At 43.2% G+C, this 24,989-nt stretch overlaps 1 protein-coding gene across 1 annotated transcript in view; it reads right to left on the bottom strand.

The window, feature by feature from the left end:
• The window catches only part of loxl4 (lysyl oxidase-like 4), a 59,125-nt gene that overhangs the window by 12,971 nt on the left and 21,165 nt on the right, over positions 1-24,989 (bottom strand). The window contains exons 5-11 of the mRNA XM_024429882.2: positions 17,645-17,683; positions 17,153-17,366; positions 16,679-16,856; positions 9,543-9,697; positions 8,739-8,906; positions 5,027-5,189; positions 4,421-4,664 (exon numbers count right to left, since the gene is read on the bottom strand). Coding sequence (XP_024285650.2) covers positions 4,421-4,664; positions 5,027-5,189; positions 8,739-8,906; positions 9,543-9,697; positions 16,679-16,856; positions 17,153-17,366; positions 17,645-17,683 — 1,161 coding nt within the window. The remainder of the gene's footprint in view (positions 1-4,420; positions 4,665-5,026; positions 5,190-8,738; positions 8,907-9,542; positions 9,698-16,678; positions 16,857-17,152; positions 17,367-17,644; positions 17,684-24,989) is intronic.

The following is a 24,989-nucleotide window of genomic DNA, read 5'->3' as shown; positions in this document are numbered from 1 at the left end:
TTGAGAATCATATTTAGGTAGCCTGGGTTTCACTGTGTGTTTGTGGGGGATTGTTCCTGTCTCTGTGTTTTGCACCAGATAGGGCTGTTTAGGGTTTCACACGTTTCTTGTTTTTTGTAATCAGTTGTTCATGTGTACGTTTACGTATTAAAAGAACCATGGACACTTACCACGCCGCATATTGGTCCTCTGATCCTTTTCGCCTCTCCTCTTCGGAAGAAGAGGAGGAAATCCTTGACAGAATCACCCACCCAACTCGGACCAAGTGGAGTGGTAAACAGCAGCGACAGCAGCAGCAAATGTGGGAGTGGAGCCTAAGGGAGAGGTGCGTGTAGTAAGCACTAGATCTCCCGTGCTTACCCACAGCCCGGTTCAACCTGTGCCTGCACTCTGGAGGGTCCGGGCTAGAGTAGTTGTCCAGCCTGGGGAAGTGGTGCTGTTAGTTTTTCTATAAGAAGCCCTCCTGTTCTCCACTCATTACCTGTATTAACTGCACCTGTTTGAACTCGTTACCTGTATAAAAGACACCTGTCCACACACTCAATCAAACAGACTCCAACCTCTCCACAATGAGCAAGACCAGAGAGCTGTGTAAGGACATCAGGGCGAAAATTGTAGACCTGCACAAGGCTGGGATGGGCTTCAGGACAATAGGAAAGCAGCTTGGTGAGAAGGCAACAACTGTTGGCGCAATTATTAGAAAATTGAAGAAGTTCAAGATGATGGTCAATCACCATTGGTCTGGGGCTCCATGCAAGATCTCACCTTGTGGGGCATCAATGATCATGAGGAAGGTGAGGGATCAGGCCAGAACTACATGGCAGGACCTGGTCAATGACCTGAAGAGAGCTGAGACCAGAGTCTCAAATAAAACCATTAGTAACACACTACGCCGTCATGCTCAATCCAGCACATGTCCAGGCCCATCTGAAGTTTGCCAATGACCATCTGATCCAGAGTAGGAATGGGAGAAGGTCATGTGGTCTGATGAGACAAAAATAGAGCTTTTTGGTCTAAACTCCACTCGCCGTGTTTGGGGGAAGAAGAAGGATGAGTACAACCCCAAGAACACCATCCCAACCGTGAAGCATGGAGGTGGAAACATCATTCTTTGGGGATGCTTTTCTGCAAAGGGGACAGGACGACTGCACCGTATTGAGGGGAGGATGGATGGGTCCATGTATCGCGAGATCTTGGCCAACAACCTCCTTCCCTCAGTAAGAGCATTGAAGATGGGTCGTGGCTGGGTCTTCCAGCATGACAGCGACCCGAAACACACAGCCAGGGCAACTAAGGAGTGGCTCCGTAAGAAGCATCTCAAAGTTCTGGAGTGGCCTAGCCAGTCTCCAGACCTGAACCCAATAGAACATCTGGAAGAGTGGGCCAAAATCCCTGCTGCAGTGTGTGCAAACCTGGTCAAGAACTACAGGAAACGTATGGTCTCTGTAATTGCAAACAAAGGTTTCTGTACCAAATAGTAGGTTCTGCTTTTCTAATGTATCAAATGTCATGCAATAAAATGCAAATTTATGACTTAAAATCATACAATGTGATTTTCTGGATTTTTGTCTCTCACAGTTGAAGTGTACCTATGATAAAAATTACAGACCTCTACATGCTTTGGAAGTAGGAAAACCTGCATAATCGGCAGTGTATCAAATACTTGTTCTCCCCACTGTAACTTTTTCTGAATGTGATTTGCGAGACGTACATTCTACATGACATGAGCAAGCCAGCTTGTTTACAACAGGCAAAAAGTTCCACACTACCTGGTACTCTGGTCCTTGATCTTGGACCCGCTACTCACGCAGGTCCAGGATTCATTTCAGCCAGGGTTTATAGCATGGATCAGGCTACCTAATACCCCAGAATCCAGATCATAAAGGGATATGTGAAAACTCCCTAACTCCTACATATTATATAGAGCTGTAAGGGATTTCCTCCTCTTCTTCCGAAGAGGAGAGGCGAGAAGGATCGGAGGATCAATATGTGGCGTGGTAAGTGTCCATGGTTCTTTTAATAAGAAATACTACACATGAACACGACTGAAATACAAAAACAATAAATGTGGAACGAACGAAACCCAAAACAGTCCCGTGTGGCACAAACACTGACACAGGAAACAAACACCCACAAACAAACAGTGAAACCCAGGCTACCTAAGTATGATTCTCAATCAGAGACAACTCATGACACCTGCCTCTGATTGAGAACCATACTAGGACGAAACATAGAAATCCCCAAATCATAGAAAAACAAACAGACTGCCCACCCCAACTCACACCCTGACCATACTAAATAATGACAAAACAAAGGAAATAAAGGTCAGAACGTGACAAGAGCTGGGAATTGCCAGAGACCTCACGATACAATTTTATCACTATACTTACGTTCCGATACGATATGTATTGCGATTCTCACAATTCTATATGTATTGCGATTTGATATTGTGATTTTATTGCGATTCAATGTTCCGAACATATTGCTCACCATATGTCTGCTGCAGAGACACAAGAGAGAGCCATGAAGAGAGCCACAAATTATGAAGGAGCTATGAAGGAAAAATAGTGGAGTTTTGGTGCAGGTACAGAAAACTAGTGCAAAAATAATACTATGCTTTTGTGAAAACAATACGGTACAATATATCAAAAATAATGATATCCCCATATGTAACTGTATCAACCACATCCCCTTCATAGAGGTCAGCCACATCCCCTCAGGGAGATCAACCACATCCCCTTCATAAAGGTCAACCACATCCATTTCATAAAGGTCAACAACATCCCCTTCATAGAGGTCAGCCACATCCCCTCAGGGAGGTCAACCACATCCCCTTCATAAAGGTCAACCACATCCGTTTCATAAAGGTCAACCACATCCGCTTCATAGAGGTCAACCACATCCCTTTCATAGAGGTCAACCACAGACCCCTCATAAAGGTCAACCACATCCCTTTCATAAAGGTCAACCACATCCCCTTTATACAGGTCAACCACATCCCCTTCATAAAGGTCAACCATATCCCTTTCATAGAGGTCAACCACACCCCCCTCATAAAAGTAAACCATAGCCCCTTCATAAAGGTCAACTACAACCCTTTCATAAAGGTCAACCACATCCCCTTCATAGAGGTCAACCACATCCCCTTCATAAAGGTCAACCACATCCCCTTCATAGAGGCAACCACATCCCCTTTATAGAGGTCAACCACATCCCCTTTATAGAGGTCAACCACATCCCCTTCATAAAGGTCAACCACATCCCCTTTATAGAGGTCAACCACATCCCCTTCATAGAGGTCAAACACATCCCATCCATAGAGGTCTACCACATCACATCCATAGAGGTCTACCACATCCTCTTCATAGAGGTCAAACACATCCCCTTCATAGAGATCAACCACATCACATCCATAGAGGTCACCCACATCCCCTTCATAAAGGTCAACCACATCCCTTTCATAAAGGTCAACCACATCCCCTTCATAATGGTCAACCACATCCCATCCATAGAGGTCTACCACATCCCATCCATAGATGTCGACCACATCCCATCCATAGAGGTCTACCACATCCCCTTCATAAAGGTCTACCACATCCTCTTCATAGAGGTCAAACACATCCCATCCATAGAGGTCTACCACATCCCATCCATAGAGGTCTACCACATCCCATCCAAAGAGGTCAACCACATCCCATCCATAGAGGTCTACCACATCCCCTTCATAGGGGTCAACCACATCACACCCATAGAGGTCAAACACATCCCATCCATAGAGGTCTACCACATCCCGTTCATAGAGGTCAAACACATCCCCTTCATAGAGGTCAAACACATCCCATCCATAGAGGTCTACCACATCACATCCATAGAGGTCTACCACATCCTCTTCATAGAGGTCAAACACATCCCCTTCATAGAGGTCAACCACATCCCCTTCATAGAGATCAACCACATCCCCTTCTTAGAGGTCTACCACATCACATCCATAGTGATCAACCACATCCAATCCATAGAGGTCAACCACATCCCCTTCATAGAGGTCTACCACATCCCCTTCATAGAGGTCAACCACATCCCATCCATAGAGTACAGTGATATAGTAATGTAGCTCATCACAAGTATTGCAATAGAATTTTCCAGCTACTACTAAGTATATGGCAAGGCATTGTAAAACTACAACTACCACAATCCCTTCATGAAGTGAAACAGGACAAGTACAATACCTAAAACTGCAATTTCTAGAACTACAAAGCCCCTGACCCCCAAAAAATACCTGTGACACACTGGTGCCATGTCCAAGACTCCCTGGTAGCCCTAGGTCTAAAGTCAGCCTGTATCATGTTTATTATGCCAAAGGCTGCAGCTACCACAAATCATATAGACATCATAAAACTACAACTCCCACAACACCTCTTACCTATGACATGCGTGCCATGTCCAAGACTCTCTGGTAGCCCTAGGTCTGAAGTCGGCCCGTCCCATGTTCATAATCCTGGAGGAGAATCGTAGCAGGCGGCGGTGTCCGTAGGGCCAGTTCATTCTGGCAGCGGAGGATGACAGACAGTTCTCCTCGTTGGCACAGGTCAGCAGGTGTAGGGGTCGGTCCTCTAGGTAAACTGTCTCCTGAACCAGTTGGGCATCTAGTACCAGGTCAGGGGCAGCTAGGGGGCAGAGGAGAGGGGTGAGTGGTTTGGGGTAATTTAGGCATGTATGGGGGTCAGGGATGAAAGGTAAATCAGGTATTACAGGAAACAATAGGTCAAGGGCCAATACGGGAAGGGGAGGGTTAAAGCTTAATCAGAGATGATCAAAAACCAAGTTCACATTCAGAAAGCAAACAGGAGAAAACCTTTTCAAGCGGAAGACTGAAAATAAGTGCTAATATTGGAGTTCAGGTACTTCAGTTTCAAACCGTTTTCACCCATTTCTTGACATTTGAACAGAACCCTTGGCAGGATCTGTTAAGATTACACAGTTGAAGAGAGCTAGCCAGGTGGACAGGTGTGCTTTGATAATGACTCACTCTCTGAACAGGTGACCCCTGCAGCATTAGTCCCACCCCCTCGGGGACAGTGTACATGGTTGTTACGGCGACACTGTTGGATTGACAGCTCAGTTCCAACACAGTGGGTTCCACTCAACACCAACTCTGCTGCGTTACGATCCCCAGCCCAATACCACGTCTCCTAGAGAGAGAGAGAATGTTTCACTTTTGTACATTACTTTTCTTTCCTCCGTCATCCTGTGAATTGAAAGAAATGCTTTTTGAGAGTTTTTTGTTCGACTTCATGGATATTTCAACTATTGGCAAACATCCCTTTCCTAAATACCCTCTGTACTGTAGATATGTGTATTTCAAAATAATGTATTTATGGATAGTTGAGATGTTTCCTGCACCACCCATCCACTCACAGACTAGCTTTTGTATAAACATAATGCAGACTGACACACACACAAGCACACACACAATTAACACACACTTCCCCTTGGGGTATGGGTAGATACAGTCATTTAGCACTGTACAGTATTTAGCTGCTGAATGGTCAGGTGACGGTCAGCTGTGGAAATGGCGGTAGGTCTGCAAGTCAGTTACGTTATGACAAAATAAAGCGAGTGTTACAAAGGATTATTGTAAGGCATTATGTTGTGTTGTAAGGCATTATGTTGTGTTGTAAGGCATTATGTTGTGTTGTAAGGCATTATGTTGTGTTGTAAGGCATTATGTTGTGTTGTAAGGCATTATGTTGTGTTGTAAGGCATTATGTTGTGTTGTAAGGCATTATGTTGTGTTGTAAGGCATTATGTTGTGTTGTAAGGCATTATGTTGTGTTGTAAGGCATTATGTTGTGTTGTAAGGCATTATGTTGTGTTGTAAGGCATTATGTTGTGTTGTAAGGCATTATACTGTACATGCATTATACATTCGATCATAATGCATTCATATATATATATATATATACAGTTGAAGTCGGGCATTTACATACACTTAGGTTGGAGTCATTAAAATTAGTTTTTCAACCACTCCTCATATTTCTTGTTAACAAACTATAGTTTTGGCAAGTCGGTTAGGACATCTGCTTTGTGCATGACACAATTAATTTTTTCCAACAATTGTTTACAGACAGATTATTTCACTTATAACTCACTGTATCACAATTCCAGTGGGCCAGAAGTTTACACTAAGTTGACTGTGCCTTTAAACAACTTGGAAAATTCCAGGAAATGATGTCATGGCTTTAGAAGCTTCTGATAGGCTAATTGACATCATTTGAGTCAATTGGAGGTGTGCCTGTGGATGTATTTCAAGGCCTACCTTCAAACTCTGTGCCTCTTTGCTTGACATCATGGGAAAATCAAAAGAGATCAGCCAAGACCTCCACAAGTCTGATTCATCCTTGGGAGCAATTTCCAAACACCTGAAGGTACCACGTTCATCTGTACAAACAATAGTATGCAAGTATAAACACCATGGGACCACACAGCCATCATACCGCTCAGGAAGGAGACACGTTCTGTCTCCTAGAGATGAACGCACTTTGGTGCGAAAAGTGCAAATCAATCCCAGAACAACAGCAGAGGACCTTCTGAAGATGCTGGAGGAAACAGGTACAACAGTATCTATATCCACGTAAAGCAAGTCCTATATCAACATAACCTGAAAGGCCGCTCAGCAAGGAAGAAGCCACTGCTCCAAAACGCCATAAAAAAGACAGACAACGGTTTGCAACTGCACATGAGGACATAGATCGTACATTTTGGAGAAATGTCCTCTGGTCTGATGAAACACAAAATAGAACTGTTTGGCCATAATGACCATCATTATGTTTGGATGAAAAGGGGGGAGGCTTGCAAGCCGAAGAACACCATCCCAACCATGAAGCACAGGGGTGGCAGCATCATGTTGTGGGGATGCTTTGCTGCAAGAGGGACTGGTGCACTTCACAAAATAGATGGCATCATGAGGCAGGAAAATTATGTGGATATATTGAAGCAACATCTCAAGACATCAGTCAGGAAGTTAAAGCTTGGTCGCAAATGGGTCTTCCAAATGGACAATGACACCAAGCATACTTCCAAAGTTGTGGCAAAATGGCTTAAGGACAACAAAGTCAAGGTATTGGAGTGGCCATCACAAAGCCCTGACCTCAATCCCATAGTAAATTTGTGGGCAGAACTGAAAAAGTGTGTGTGAGCAAGGCCGTATTAACCTGACTCAGTTACACCAGGTCTGTCAGGAGGAACGGGCCAAAATTCACCCAACTTATTATGGGAAGCTTGTGGAAGGCTACCCGGAACGTAAAGTGGTGATCCTAACTGACCTAACATAGGGAATTTTTACTCTGATTAAATGTCAGGTATTGTGAAAAACTGATTTTAAATGTATTTGGCTAAGGTAAGCCAAATACATTCAAACTCAGTTTTTCACAAATCCTTACATTTAATCCAAGTAAAAATTCCCTGCCTTGGGTCAGCTACGATCACCACTTTATTTTAAGAATGTGAAACGTCAGAATGATGGCAGAGAGAATGATTTATTTCAGATTTTATTCCTTTCATCACATTCCCAGTGGGTCAGAAGTTTACATACACGCAATTAGTATTTGGTAGCATTTCCTTTAAATTGTTTAACTTGGGTCAAACATTTCGGTTAGCCTTCCACAAGCTTCCCACAATAGGTTGGGTGAATTTTGGCCCATTCCTCCTTACGGAGCTGGTGTAACAGTGTCAGGTTTGTAGGCCTCCTTGCTTGCACATGCTTTTCAGTTCTGGCCACACATTTTCTATTAGTTTGAGGTCAGGGCTTTGTGATGGCCACTCCAATACCTTGACTTTGTTGATTCCTTTTGATTTTCCCATGATGTCAAGCAAAGAGGCACTGAGTTTGAAGGTAGGCCTTGAAATACATCCACAGGTACACCTACAATTGACTCAAATGATGTCAATTAGCCTATCAGAAGCTTCTAAAGCTATTACATAATTTTCTGGAATTTTCCAAGCTGTTTAAAGGCACAGTCAACTTAGTGTATGTAAACTTCTGACCCACTGGAATTGTGATAAGAGTGAGTTATAAGTGAAATAAAAATTTAAAAAAGAATTACTTGTGTCATGCACAAAGTAGATGTCCTAACCAACTTGCCAAAACTATAGTTTGTTAACAAGAAGTTTGTGGAGTGGTTGAAAAATGAGTTTTAATGACTCCAATGTAAGTGTATGTAAACTTCCGACTTCAACTGTATATATATACATTTACACAGTACCAGTCAAAAGACACACCTACTCATTCAAGGGTTTTTCTTTATATTACTCTTTTCTACATTGTAGAATAATAGTGAAGACATCAGAACTATGAAATAACACATGGGATCATGTAGTAGCCAAAAAAGTGTTAAACAAAACAAAATATATTTTATCTTTTGGATTCTTCAAAATAGCACTCTTTGCCTTGATGACAGCTTTGAACACTCTTGGCATTCTCTCAACTAGATTCATGAGGAATGGTTTTCCAACAGTCTTGAAGAAGTTCCTACATATGTGACTCAGAAAGTATTACTGAGTATTTCAGCTATCCGGTGATTTTTCAGGTTTGAGGACTCAGGGACACCGTGAGTTGATGGGTGAATTGTGGGAGTCAGGGTGTACTCTAGGGGTGAAATGGCACCATATTCCCACAATGGGCTCTGTCCAGAAGTTGTGCATTATACAGGGAATAGGGTTTCATAGGTGTGTTTCCGTACCTGGTGTGCTCGGGATGCGAACCCCAGACCCAGCTGTCTACAGACCACCATGGCTTCGTTGATCCCCCAGTTCTCACTGCAGACTGACCCCCATCTCTTACGACCCCCTACATCCATCAGTACCTCCACACGCCCCTCACCTGGCTCCCTGCCCCCCGCCAATCGCACCTAGGATAGGATGAGGAAGGAGGAGGAAGGAGAAGAAGAAGGAGGGAGAAAAATTTCAATTCAGTATTTTCTCAACCTGTATGTTTCGCAAGTCAGATGTTCATAATTATAAATATCTAATGACTCTATAATAATTGAATTGGTATTATAAACTGGGTGGTTCGAGCCCTGAATGCTGATTGGCTGACAGCCAAGGTATATCAGACCGTAGACCACGGGTATGACAAGACATGTATTTTTACTGCTCTGATTACACTCGTAACCAGTTTATAATAGCAATATGGCATCTCAGGGGTTTGTGGTAGGCACTGGTATATTGGCTATATACCACACCCCCCCAATCAATCAAATGTATTTATAAAGTCCTTTTTACATCAGCCGATGTCTCAAAGTACTGTACAGAAACCCAGCCTAAAACCCAAAGCAGCAAGCAATGCAGATGTAGAAGCACCATGGCTAGGAAAACCTCCCTGAAAAGGCCGGAACCTAGGAAAAAACCTAGACTGGAACCAGGCTCTGAGGGGTGGGCAGTCCTCTTCTGGCTGTGCCGAGTGGAGATTATAACAGAACATGGTCTTATTGCTTAATTATATAATGTAAAGGTGTGTGTGTGTGTGAATGTGTGTGTGCTCTAACCGTGCTGTCCAGGCCAAGCTTGGGGATGTTGCAGCGTACTGAAGCATCCTGGGTGTGTTTAAACGTCCAAAGAGGGACATCTTGGAAGTAACAGTCTAGGATAGACTTCTCTGTCCCCAAACACTGGACACTGTTCATATGGATAGGACCAGTACCTAGAGAGAAAGAGGGAGAGGGAGAAGAGGGAAGATGAGAGCATGAACACACCACAACAACCATACATCTCTCTGTATCTTGTGTGGTACTTAACCTAGACCCGAGGGCATTGCAATGCAATCCCCCTAAACGGCCCTTATCTAATAGACACACCCACTTACACCCACAGTAGTGAAAGCTGAGGTTAAAGAGCAATAAACAGATAACGATCTCAGCCATTTGTTTGCGTGAACCGATTGTGTCTTCCCCACCACAACAGAACCCCAACAGCACCCCATCAACAAAAGGTTCCTATCTGTACTTAAGCAAAAAAGGTTCCTATCTCTATGTCTCGCTGTCTGTCTGTCTGCCAGAGGAGATAACAAGGCTGTACCTCGAGTACTCCAGAGATCCGACACACATCATTACCACCATTTTGTACTTTAGAAAAAACACACAAAAAAACACCCGCCACCCAGCCAGTACTTTTCAGAAAGAAAACGTCACTGCTCTATGGTAACTTAGCCATCCGCTACAACCCCCTGGCGAGCAGAGAACACGTGCAAGCAAGAACAGAGTCAAAGCTGAATCGGAAGATAAAATACAGTAACACTTGAGTTAATAGATTGGTGCTTCTAACTGTAAAACAACCTGTCAATGTGAAGGAAAGAAAGTGGGAAGAGTACTCAAATTTAGACAGTAGGCAAGTACATTAACTTTTATTGATAAGTGTGAAAAGTAACATTGAGATAATGAGGAAGTACATTGAGAAGAGGGCTTGACATTGTTTTTTTTGTTTTTTAAAAATGTTTAGATAAATTAAAAGAAGGTGTAAGCTGGGAAGATATTGAGTCACCACAAAAATAACACTTATGACACAGGTGATTCTGACCAAAAAATCAGAGAGCGAGAGAGCTGAGAGAAAGCAGGTTGGTGATTGCATAATTAGGGATGAGAAAGTCCAGTCCTCGGTGGCCTGATTGTTGTCACACTTTACCCAACTAATCATGATCGTCACTTTAGAATGTAATTAGTTTAATCAGGATTTTCAAGGAATGAGCAAAAAGTGTGACACCACTCGAGCACCCGAGGACTGGAGTTGCCCATCCCTGTTCTAAATGATAGATTGTAGGCCTCCATCCATATTGGTAACAATGACTGGGTATACATCCACCCACATTAAATAGAATAAAGAAAACCCACTTCCTGAACCAATCATCTCCATATATGTGTGTAGAAAACCACGTAAAATACCACTGAGTAGTAGATAGATCAGAACAACCACAGTTTAACTTATCAAAACCAACACAGCTTCTGTGGATTGTGGATCTTCATTTAAAAAAGCACATTTTAGCTGATTTGGGCAGTAGTTCCATGAAAAAAGGCGGGTACAAAATAGATCCTGAGAAACTGGTTACGAAGAATCATGCACACAAGCACACACTAACAATCGGCCACACACACACACATGGATGTATACCACCTCACAGAGTAAATAACATGTAGAAGTAAAAATACACCAGTGTTCGTCAGAATAGGAAACAGAGGCATTGTCCCTGTAATTTAAACCAATGATGATGAGAGTTGAAATGGCAGCTGATGAGTTTAGACATTGGTTTCAGTTTTTGACTTAACTTTACCAATGATTAAAGTAAAGTTGAGTGCTATAAACAGTCAGCAAATGTAAAATTCACTCCCACTAATTTCCCATTCACTGCTGTGTACTTTGTGCAGTTCCTGCTGTATCACATTTGTGTGTGCGTACATTCAATTATCTCCTTTCAAGGTCTCATTTTCAGAGGATAAATGTTTTTGTGTAATCTTTAGACTAGTCCTCTTTCCCTGTGAGGTACAGTAGATTTGGTCTGTGAACCCTATCATATCTCATATCCAGTCAGAGCTCTGCGTGTGCGTGACCTTACAGCAGCTGATTTGCATGTGTGGTAATCCCTTTGACAGACGGTGCAGCGGAAAAAACATGGCTGACTTAGTAGAACCCCCAAGAGGATGAAAGAGGCCTAGCTCTGATAGCGCTAGTGAAAGAGGCCTATATCTGTAGTAGATGGTTATGGATGACTGGCTATCAGGATGGCTAGTTCTATAGTTGGTGTCTCACATCACCACATTAACATACTCACAGTAAACACACACATTCAGACACACTGTTAACACCACACGTCTCTCTCTCTCACACACACACACACACCCAGTCACTCACACAGAGCTACAGTGGGGAGAACAAGTATTTGATACACTGCCGATTTTGCAGGTTTTCCAACTTACAAAGCATGTAGAGGTCTGTAATTTGGATCATAGGTACACTTCAACTGTGAGAGACGGAATCTAAAACAAAAATTTTATTTTATTTTATTGCATGACCTCTACATGCTTTGTAAGTAGCAAAACCTGCAAAATCGGCAGTGTATCAAATACTTGTTCTCCCCACTGTATATTTGTGTCCCCAAACAGCCCCACCCTAAAGCTACTGGGATCAGTACAGGCAACATGACTGAGAAATGTCACAAACCCTATGGTTGAAATACACAAAGGCAGACCTATATGGCACACCCACACAGGCAGACCTATATGGCACACCCACACAGGCAGACCTATATGGCACACCCACACAGGCAGACCTATATGGCACACCCACACAGGCAGACCTATATGGCACACCCACACAGGCAGACCTATATGGCACACCCACACAGGCAGACCTATATGGCACACCCACACAGGCAGACCTATATGGCACACCCACACAGGCAGACCTATATGGCACACCCACACAGGCAGACCTATATGGTACACCCACACAGGCAGACCTATATGGCACACCCACACAGGCAGACCTATATGGCACACCCACACAGGCAGACCTATATGGCACACCCACACAGGCAGACCTATATGGCACACCCACACAGGCAGACCTATATGGTTTTTACTGCTCAGGCTTGGTGACATGAAAGGGCCTATTTGATGATTGAATGGACTTCAAATATGATTAAACAGCTGAACATTAAGAAGTCCCACGGAAAGAAAAACACCATTAATGTTCCCTAAACCACGCTTAACTTCAGAGAGAGGGAAATACTAGGGTTCCCTCCTAACCACTAACCAACTATTTGGGCTATTCTCACTAGCTATGTGACCACAATCATCCCGCTTCCAGCTCCCTAAAGTCTTAAAGATTTGTATCTGTCTGCTTGATTGGCATGTACTGTATGTGCTAACATTAATTATAGCATAGTTTATTTATCTAAAAATGTTTATTGTAAATACTATATTTAAACTAATGTTTAGTGACTGTACATTTTACGTGCATTTACTGCATTTATTGATACTATTGCACGACAACAACACAAGATATTCATGCTTACCAAACTACAGTACATAAAAACACCAGTCATTCAATGTACATTTCCTATTGTCTGGGTCTGTCTCTGTCGGTCTGTCTCTGTCAGTCTGTCCCTGTCTGTCTCTGTCAGTCTGTCTCTGTCTGTCTCTGTCGGTCTGTCTCTGTCAGTCTGTGTCAGTCTGTCTCTGTCAGTCTGTCTCTGTCTGTCTCTGTCAGTCTGTCTCTGTCTGTCTCTGTCGGTCGGTCTGTCTCGGTCGGTTTGTCTAATTGTGTCGGTCTGTCTGGGCCAGTCTGTCTGTCTGTGTCAGTCTGTCTATCTGTGTCGGTCGGTCTGTCTGTGTCGATCTGCCTGTGTCTGTGTGTCTGCCTGTGTTTGCCTGTGTCTGCCTGCCTGCCTGTCTGTCTGTCTGTCTGTCTGTCTATCTGTCTGTATCTGTCTATCTGTCTGTGTCCGTTAGACTCTGTCCTGTCATCTGGACTCTTAATGTAGGTTTTTTCCAACACCATACATGTATACGTTTATGTGGCCTGCAGAACTCAGTCAAAATTATATAGGACAGTAAAAAGTCTAAAAAGCAACATGTTATAGAGAGTGTTGGCAGATGTCCCCTAGTCCGGCTATGGCTGTAGTTAAGCAGCTGTTACGAAAGTGTGTAATGTGTGTGTGTGTGTGTACAACTGAAAACTCTCACGCCCATTGCCCTGCCAATCAGGATATAGTTAGGGACTTGCATTTAAAGCAGGGCGAGAGGATTAAACTATTAAATTGAACCTGTCATTTGATATGACAGCCTAGGAGGCTAGAGCTGCACGTAACATAGTAATGCTACAGGCAGGTCTAGGACTTAACACAGACATTGTAAGCATTCACACCCACACACTGGGTGTTACTGAAGCAGCAGCCCAGTGGTTGGATCAGGAGGAAATATGAACTTATTTTGGGAGAAAATTAAAAGCTTTTCACTTCGCCTTGACTCTTACAACACAGGCACAGACTTCTGGGTGCTACAGTATGTAGCAGCCATAAGATCTGGGACAGGGGTACTTTGATGTGGCAGTGGTGGGGATTAGGTTAGGTTGGGTGTGGTTATAATAGGCTACAGTATAGGTGCAGAAGGCTGATTGATTCCAGAGATTGTTGAATAGTGAGAGATGAGGATGCTAAGAGCTACAATGTTCCCCACTCCTAAGGCTCTCTAGAACCAGGAGTGAAGAACAGTGGCTATGCGTCCTTCAGGGCAGGTGGGGCACCTGTATAGCTAAGAAAATAGGCAGCTCCAAAATGCTGGTGTTTCAGCCTACCTCTAGTGCTTTCTATGATGGTGGGGCAGCCAGTGGAAAATACGGAGCGTAGGGGTTGGTAATGTCCTCTATTTGTGCCGTGATTGGCTCAGTGTTCTCACACTCATCGGGACACTACGTCACAGAGCTAAATAAAATTCAAGCCCGTTGGGTGCTGCCATAGACTTTAGAAGTGCACATCCAAGAAGGCTCAAGGTCATTGGCCACAAAAAATTACATCAAATCACATTATATCTACAGTAGCTTTGATTGGACTGATCATGTCAACATCTTACTTTCAAAATCTTAGCTAGCAGTCATCATCATGCGTCAAGTCAGCAATCTACTGGCAAATCCTTTTCCATCCTTGTCATGTGAAGAGAAATTATAAATAAAACATATCGGTGCTCATCAACCATTGGACATAAACATTACACAACAAGTTGGAAATCTTAAATTCAACAATGAGTGCTAATGTGCCACTGCAGCCAGGTGTGACCGGGAGACCCATGAGACGGCACACAATTGGCCCAGCATCGTCCAGGTTAGGGGAGGGTTTGGCCGTCCGGGATTTTCTTGTCTCATCATGCTCTAGCGGACTTCGGACTTCGGTCATCAGTGTTTCCTCCAATACATTGGTGCGACTATCTTCCGTGTTAAGCAAGCAGTGTGTCAAGAAGCAGTGTGTCAAGAAGCAGTGTGTCAAGAAGCAGTGTGGCTTGGCTCTCGACCTTCACTGAGTCCGTAGGGGAGTTGCAGCAATGAGACAAGATTGTAACTACCAATTGGATATCACGAAAAAGGGAGTAACGCCATGGGCCACAAAAGTTTGAATAAATTGTCCATGCTGTCCATCCAGAATGACTTCTGCTGCATTTAAAACAACTGGAAACTCGGAACTGGGAAGTCTTAGACTTGTGAGTTCAAGACAACTGGGAACTTAGATAAAACTAGCTCCGACAGGGAAAATACGGAAAATTATTTTCAACGGTTTCTAACTCGGAAATCCAAGTCAGGATTTTGGGACTCCTAGAGCCCACAAGAAGGACAGTTGCAATTCCATCCTGTTCCAGTGAGCACAGCACAACAAGGTGAGTTCAAAATGTATTGTATGCTGCTGCATAAATTCTTGCCCGGTTGGTCAGTTTGGTCAGACGGTCAGCTCTGGGCAGAGTCTGGGTAGTTCCATATTTTTTCAACTTCCCAATGATGGAGACCACTGTGCTCTTGGAAACGTTCAACACTCTATAAATTGTTTTATACACTTTCCCAGATAATATGACTCATCACAATTCTATCTCAGAGATCTACAGACAGTTCCTTAGACTTCATGATATAGTTTCTGCTCTGATATGCACTGTCAACTGTGGGACTTATATAGACAGGTGGGGTTCTTTCTAAATCATGTCCAAACAATTGAATTGGTTACATGTGGACTTCACCAAGTTGTAGTGACATCTGAAGGATGATCAAGGTAAATTCGATGCACCCGAGCTCAATTTTGAATGTCATAGGAAAGGGATGTGAATACTTATTAGATATTTATGTATTTCATTTTCAATAAATTTGCTACATTTTCTAAAAACATTTTTTTACTTTTTCATGTAGGACAGGGAAAGACCCGTGGCTAGGTGGTAAAAACAGCTGGTGGCTGTCGCATATTAGGAAAAAATATATATATTTAAAAAATCCACAGCTGTGTGTGTGCATGTTTGCGTGTGCACGTCTTGGTGGAGCTGAGATTGCTGATTCCATTCCTTTGAGGAGCTTTCGGCTGTGAACTGAGCCATATACGCTGAGCCCTCCAGCTGCCCAAGCACACACACACACACACACACACACACACACACACACACACACACACACACACACACACACACACACACACACACACACACACACACACACATACAGCTGCAGTGACCATGGTGGAAAAGAGGGGAAATCCGCTAACAGTGTGTGAACCACAGATCAGCACCCTCAGGCCCACAAACAAATACATTCTCAGACCGTTCAGCGGCAGACGAGCGTAGAGTCCTAAGATAAGTCCTAAGCATGGCTGGAAAAGTTCCTCTGACTCACATGGAATCTCAAACAGCCTAAGGTACACAGAGTACAGAGACATATACATGGGTGTCTGTGCCTAAGACCTGAACCCTGTAGGGCAGGATGAAATGGAAGAAACTGGTCAAAACACAACTTCCATGTTCACGTGGCACAACCGGAGTGAACTTTCTCCTTTGCCAGTGAGAATAAAAGTCGAACCTTGACCCCTGTAGGACAGAAAAAGAGTCATACAGAGAGAGACAGAGAGACAAAAAGACAGAGAATAACAGATAGAGAGGGAGTCCTACCCTACCTTGTCCCATGTAAGCTCCAGTGAGGGCCTCTTTGGCGGTTCCGAAGCCGAGCTCCCTGCACACCACGCTAGCTGAGACGCGGTTCCAAACGTGGTCTACAATGGTCCCCCACTTCCCCTCCTTCAGCACCTCCACCCGGCCCTCACCCAGCCTGGGGCCAGCCTTCAGACGCACCGGCTAGAGGGGGAGAGGAGAGAAAGAGCGAGAGAGAGTCAGAATGAGCGAGAGAGACAGCGAGAGACCGAAAGACAGAGAAAGAGAGTGAGAGACAGACAGACAGAGAGACAAAAGACAGAGAGAGACAGAGAGTGTCAGCATCATGTATGACTAGAATGTATTATTGTCTAAGAATGTTTTGTATCTTGTGTTTGCGCAGAACACAGGAAAAGTGTCTAGTTCTTGCCTCTTGGTCCAGTGATGCATGATGTGTGTGTGTGTCTATGTTTTTATGTGTGCGTGTACCTGTCTCTTACCACAATTGGGTGGGGTGCCTGGGGTCTTCCAGATGACATACGTGCAAACTGCGGTCCCGGTACACACCTCGCCACCGCATGTCTCCCACTCTTACAGGGGGTGGGGCTATGTGGAATGGACAGCTGAGCGTGACACTCTGATAGGCTGGTCTCTGACCCCAGGCAGTGAACCTTCTCTACCCAGAAACCTTTTTTACGAGCCATGAGGCTCAGCCTAGGAAGTGGGAGAGAAGAGGTCATAAATGTCATATAACGCTTTATAACACATAACGTGTGCATAGCTAACGTCTGTCATGTCAGTTCCATGAAGGAGAGGAACAAGACAAGAACTATCCAGTAACACTTCATTTAAACACTCTACATAATGCATTATAAGCACATTTAAAACTCACAAGGCATTATAATAGAAAATTATAATACAAAATGATCAACATCTGGAGAAACAAATCATTTGTAGTTAGTTGAGATGTTCAAACATTGACTAGGTCTTACCTTGTGGATGGATCAGCAACCTTGGTGTCCCAGATTTTCCTGTGAAGAAACAGGAACATTAAGAAAGGATGTTAGTATCTCTTCTGTTTACTCGTTGAGGTTTCATGAAACACATGTTATTCCTGTGAGGTGAGATGACTAAATCTTGCCTACAGAATCAGCGTTTGTAGAAGACAACTGTGTCATGTGTTTGGCAGTGGTGTAAAGTACTTAGGTAAAAATACTTTAAAATACTACTTAATTTGTTTTTGGGGGTATCTGTACTTTACTTTACTATTTATATTTTTGACAACTTTTACTTTCACTGCACTACAATTCCTAAAGAAAATAATGTACTTTTACTCCTTACATTTTCCATGACACCCAAAAGCACCAGTTCCATTTTGAATGCTTAGCAGGACAGGAAAATTGTCTAATTCACCCACTTATCAAGAGAACATCCCCGGTCATCCCTACTGCCTCTGATCTGGCAGACTCACTAAACACAAATGCTTTGTTTGTAAAGGATGTCCGAGTGTTGAAGTGCCCCTGGCTATCCGTACATTTTTAAAAATCAAGAAAACCGTGCCGTCGTGTTTGCTTAATTAGGAATTTGAAATTAGTTATAATTTTACTTGTACTTTTGATACTTAAGTATATTTTAGTGAAAAACATTTACTTTTTGTACTACCTTTAGACTTTTTCTGAAGTAGTATTTTACTGGGCGACATTCACTTTTACTTAAGTCATTTTCTTTTAAAGTATCTTTACTTTTACTCAAGTATGACTATTGGGTACTTTTTCCACCACTGGTGCTTGGTTAATGCCACACAAAATTATACCCCCACACACACACAGTTTATTAGCGATATCGGTTGGCATGTGTTGTTGATGAACACAGATGGGTGAAGCATTCCCTACACCTCACAAACTGGCCTCACATTTAGTTAATATGGTCCATGCCACACAGAATTACAGCCAAACACATTGTCAAAAACAAAAGCCACCTTGGTGGGCATGTGCTGTTTGTGTACATGGACACAGACAGTACCAGTTATGTCCTAGAAGCATCTGTACCTGACATACTGGCCGTACGGATGTCAACAAGTATAAATACACTTACATAGACAAATATGTCCGCCTACAGAAAGGCCCATCTGTGTTGTGCTACAGTAAATCTTTGTGTGTGCGTGCATGTGTGTGCATAGGTGGTATTTTGGTGACCATGAGTGGCATAGTTAGAATAAGAACAAACTCATTTTTCCCTGTTCTCTCTGACCACCACGTCCTGGCTCTCGCTGCTTTACTTTGGGGTGTAGATATTTGCATCAGGAATGTCTAGTCTAGGTCTGTGTGTATGTTTAGAATGAGTGGTCAGAATATAGGCCTATGTACCACATATGTTAAGTACCGTCAGCTAAGCCAGGCTTCAAGGGAAAAACAATGATCTCTGTTGACAACATGGGGGTATAGGTCTGCTCAAACAACTGGGTTGTATTCATTAGGCAACAACTCTAAGGAAACAGACTGAAACAGGGATGGACTACCTGTTTTCGTTTTCCATTTAGAAAGTTGCTAGACTCTTAGAAAAAAAGGTGCTATCTAGAACCTAAAATGGTTCTTTGGCTGGCCCCATAGGAGAACCATTTAAAGAACCCATTTTGGTTCCAGGTAGAACCCTTTTAGGTTCCATGTAAACAGTCTTTCCACATAGGGTTCTACATGGAACCCAACATGGTTCTACCTGGAACCAAAAAGGTTCTAACTGGAACCAAATAGGTTCGCCTATGGGGACAGCCAAAGAACCCTTTTGGAACCCTTTTTTCTAACAGTATCCGTTTGGCCATAATGAATATGACCCTGGTGTGGTGTTGCTGGGGTGTTGGTAACATGACAAAATAAGAACTCTTAAATCACTCTTACTTGGCATCTTACAAGAACATTGCTGGTACAACAACATTTGTAAATAACTGGATCACTAGGAATGGATTCAAGAATAAACACTGGGCATTTTGAAACAACTCTTTAACCTAACCAACCATGCATAGGCTATATACAAATGTGACTTTGAACAGCTATGAGCGACATTGCTGGGAAAATGTTGAAACAAAACCCCCAAACGCACACAAACAAACACTCAGACAATCACTAGCCACTTTAACTATGCCACTTGGTTTACATACTCATCTCATATGTATATACTGTACTTGATATCATCTACTGTATCTTGCCTATGCTGCTCTGTACCATCACTCATTCATATATCCTTATGTACATATTCTTTATCCCCTTACACTGTGTATAAGACAGTAGTTTTTTTGGAATTGTTAGTTAGATTACTTGTTCGTTATTACTGCATTGTCGGAACTAGAAGCACAAGCATTTCGCTACACTCGCATTAACATCTGCTAACCATGTGTATGTGACAAATAAAATTTGATTTGATTTGATTTGATTCAGTGTTGGCACACTTTAACCGTAAGAACTTGTCAGGCTGTCCGAGAAACGAAATAAATGAAAGACCCGAATTAACTTTGATTCATAAAACATTTAGGCCAGAGTCCATTCCTGACACTCCATCAAAGGCATAGCAAAGACGTGACCAAAAGGAATCCCCTGTTGATTCTCTCTCTCTCAACACACACACGGTCGATCAGCATCAAAGCAGCCGTCCCTCAGTTCCCGCAACAGGAGTGCCAAACAGGAGTTGAGGTAGACCACACACACACCTCAGTCAGTTGCACTTAGGGAAACAAATACATCTACAGATAACACAGGATATTTGGATTTCCATCATGAAACTAACAAACATTTCTGCCTTTCTAGTCACATACTACAAACAAGGATGTTGGAATCAAGAGATTCAAATTGTTATTAAGTAAGTGGTTCCTCAGCCATTTTTTTGGTTTACTTTATTCAACTTTTTGGTCCAAGTATTGATTGAACTAAAAAAAGCTTAGTTTTCCAAACTTAGCTCCAACTTGAGAACAGTGCTTTTAACATACAATGTTTTCAACTTACCTATTTGACACACATGGTTATATTGTGCATGCTTATTTATACAGTAATTCATATTCAATATGTAGTCACCTGGGATTTTAACTCACAACTTCTTGGTCCATGGCATTCCAATCTTCCTGCTATGCCAACATGTCTGTGTCATTGACTGATTTTACCTGTGTTACACTTTGCACTTCAAAGCAAATAACTATGTTATTTATCATAGTGATTAAGGTGTAACATTAAAACAGAGTAATATACCCCATCAACATCAGTCAACTATACAGAAAAGCCCAAAATTGCTGAAATAAGTAACTCAAATAATGATGCGAGAGTAGTCAGATTAACTGATAATTGACACAGACATGGAGATGTTTCAGGAAGATCTGAATGCCATGAACATAGAGGTTGTATGTTCAAATCCCAGGTGAGGACATGTTGAAAAATAATTACTGTACAAATGAGCATTCACAATGTAATCATGTACATGAAATATGTAAGTTTGTTTTTTTAAGTGCTGTGTGTAACTAGTTTCACAGCATTTTTTTGTTGGTAAAATGCCCAAATAACAATTTCTAGTTGAAAGAACATATGAGACAAATTGACAGAAATTTTGGAGCTAAGTTTGGGCCAACTGATTTCTCTTAGTTCAAGTAACACTTCAGCTGAATAGTTGAGTAAACAAAAAAAATGCTGTGGAACCAATTACTTACTAAAAAGAGTTGAAACAGCCAGTTCTCTGCCAGTAGGTCACTCGGTATAGCATACTATTGGGAGTCAACAACCAATCATATTCACCTAAAGAAAACTGACATCACGCCCAACGGGCCAATAGATAACGAGCCCACCCTTGAAAGCCCCGCCTCTGTGGCTATAATACCAGGGCTCATATTCATTTTCAAAAATTCTTCGCTGTTCAGCTTGCCTGAAAACAGAAAGTCACATAAACTCTTCAAGAACACAATGATTATGAGATTCTGCTCCAACTTAGGTGTCTGTTAGTGGGGAGAGACAACTCGCCCCCCAAGATTAGGGTTCCCCAACTGGCGGCAAGTGGGTTGTTTTATTTGGCCCCCAAAAATTTACAATTTTTTTTTTTGGACATAAAAGACTATAAAAACACCAGGAAATCAGCTACAAGTGATTTTAATTTAATACATTTGTTCCCAAGTATTCCTACGCATAACACAGATACACGTGATCATATATAAATGTAAGGAAGGTTTGAAATTATTATTTTAGTCAAACATTATATCTGTTTGGGCTTCTAGTGATCAATTTTCAGTCTACAAATTCTTTGTAATTCTGTTCCGGACACCGACCATCTGCTCAAGCAACAAATCGCCCCGTGGCTGAATCTAGTTGATGATACCTGTCCTAGAAATTGCGAGTTTTGGGTCTTGGTATTGTTTTTTTTATTTTGTAGAAGCTGACTACTTTCTGCTTTGCTTGTGTAGCCAGTGCTCCTTGCTTGAGTAAGATGGCCAGCGGTAAGAAATAGTATGTTTTAAAAAAGGCTAGAGGCCAGGACAGAGCAGCAGCGCTGGTTGGAGTTGATAGGGGTGTCATCCCAGCCAAGTGAGGCTCATTCCAGTGTCTCATTCCAGTTTCTCTGGCAGTGTCCAGAAGGGTTGAAATACTATCCCTGGTTTGCTCTGGAGAGTGTGAATCAGATGACATCAAGCTGGGGCAGCCTAAAGCCCTGGCTTTGGATTCGACAGGGGAGAGTGAAGCATTGGTGGTTAATTGGTGGCTAACCAGCTACCAGCTATCAGCTATCAGTCGGCTAACCTTTAGCTCGGAAAGCTCTCGCCAGTTCATACAACGGGTTTCAAACCAGAGCATACCGGACCTATCTTTCTCTCCATAGCACCGGATTCCTACCACAAACTCTGAACCTATTCATCTGAATCATGGCAGCTAGCTAACCGCAACCTGGGTTGGCTACTCCTGGCTAACGTTCCCGTCCCGGAGCAAGCACCAATTAGCCTGGGGCTAGCCCATGCTAGACCCATCTCCCTGCTAGGGCTCCTGGGCTACTCCTGAAGCCCACTCCTCGGCTACAATATCCGGACCCCTTCTACTGCCGGTATGAGGCACGGAACCCCGCCGATCCTTCACGACTGGAATACCGACATAATCTGCCCGAGGATCCCAGCAGACCCCTCAGGCGCGACGTCCCCTGAAGGCCCATTCTTCTAACCACGGCCTGCTAGCTATCTATAGCATATTGGACTGTTAGCTGAACCATCAGCCAGTTTCTTGGACCACTATACCCATTTTGCCAATTGGACTTGGACCCCTCTGCTACTTGGAACCCTACTAATTCCACGACTGGTCTATCGACGTCACCGCAGGAGGCAAAAACAGACTTTCCCCCATCGCGTCGTCCCTCTATGGCCCTTATGCTAGCTGGCTAGCCCCGGCCTGCTAACTGCTAGCTTGCTAGCACCGGCCTGCTAACTGTCTTAATCGCCGTATCCCCAGCCAGCCCAACCACTCACTGGACCCATACGATCACTTGGCTATGCATGCCTCTCCCTAATATCAATATGACTTGTCCATTACTGTCCTGGATAGTGATTACTGTGTTATTTCACTGTAGAGCCTATAGCCCTGCTCAATATTCCTTAATCAACGACGTTGTTCCACCTCCCACATATGCGATGACATCACCTGGTTTAAACGTCTCTAGAGACTATATCTCTCTCTCTTCATTACTCAATGCCTAGGTTTACCTCCAATGTACTCTCTTCCTACCATACATTTATCTGTACGTTATGCCTTGAATCTATGCTATCGTGCCCAGAAACCTGCTCCCTTTACTCTCTGTTCCGAACGTGCTAGACGGCCAGTTCTTATAGCCTTTAGCCATACCCTTATCCTACTTCTCCTCTGTTCCTCTGGTGATGTAGAGGTTAATCCAGGACCTGCAGTGCCTAGCTCCACTCCTATTCCCCAGGTGCTCTCATTTGTTGACTTCTGTAACCGTAAAAGCCTTGGGTTCATGCATGTTAACATTAGAAGCCCGCTCCCTAAGTTAGCTTTTTCACTGCTTTAGCACATTCTGCCAACCCAGATGTCTTAGCCATGTCTGAATCCTGGCTTAGGAAAACCACCAAAAACCCTGAAATTTCCATCCCTAACTATAACATTTTCCGCCAAGATAGAACTGACAAAGGGGTCTGTGTTGCAATCTACTGCAGAGATAGCCTGCAGAGTTCTATCTTACCATCCAGGTCTGTACCAAAACAATTCGAGCTCTACTTCTAAAAATTCCCCTTTCCAGAAACAAGTCTCTCACCATTGCCGCTTGCTATAGACCACCCTCTGCCCCCAGCTGTGCCCTGGAAACCATATGTGAATTGATTGCTCCCCATCTATCTTCTGAGCTCGTGCAGCTAGGTGACCTAAACTGGGACATGCTTAACACCATCCTACGATCTAATATTGATGCCTTCAATCTCACACAAATTATCAATGAACCTACCAGGTACAACCCAAAATCTGTAAACACGGGCACCCTCATAGATATTATCCTAACTAACTCGCCCCCCAAATACACCTCTGATGTTTTCAACCAAGATCTCAGCAATCACTGCCTCATTGTTTGCATCCGTAATGGGTCTGCGATCAAACAACCACACTTCATCGATGTCAAACGCTCCCTAAAACACTTCTGAGAACAAGCCTTTCTAATTGACCTGGCCGGGGTATCCAGGAATGACATTGACCTCATCCCGTCAGTAGAGGATGCCTGGTTATGATTTAAAAGTGCCTTCCTCACTATTTTAAATAAGCATGCTCCATTCAAACAATGTAGAACTAGGAATAGATATAGCCCCTGGTTCACTCCAGACCTGTCTGCCCTTGACCAGCACAAAAACATCATGTGGCGTTCTGCATTAGCATCGAATATGCAACTTTTTAGGGAAGTTAGGAACCAATATGCACAGGCAGTTAGGAAAGCTAGGGCTAGCTTTTTCAAACAGAAATTTGCATCCTGTAGTACAAATTCAAGAAACTTCTGGGACACTGTAAAGTCCATGGAGAATAAGAGCACCTCCTCCCAGCTGCCCACTGCACTGAGGCTAGGAAACACTGTCACTACCAATAAATCCACAATAATTGAGATTTTCAATAAGCATTTTTCTATGGCTGGCTATGCTTTCCACCTGGCTACCCCTAGCCCGGTCAACAGCCCTGCGCTCCCTACAGCAACTCGCCCAAATCCAAATAGCTGATGTTCTGAAAGAGCTGCAAAATCTGGATCCCTACAAATCAGCCGGGCTAGACAATCTGGACCCTCCCTTAATAAAATTATCTGCCAAAATTATTGCAACCCCTATTACTAGCCTGTTCAACC

Source organism: Oncorhynchus tshawytscha, linkage group LG01 (assembly GCF_018296145.1).
Source record: "Oncorhynchus tshawytscha isolate Ot180627B linkage group LG01, Otsh_v2.0, whole genome shotgun sequence".
Lineage (NCBI taxonomy): Eukaryota > Metazoa > Chordata > Actinopteri > Salmoniformes > Salmonidae > Oncorhynchus > Oncorhynchus tshawytscha.
This window is presented reverse-complemented; position numbering and strand designations above follow the sequence as displayed.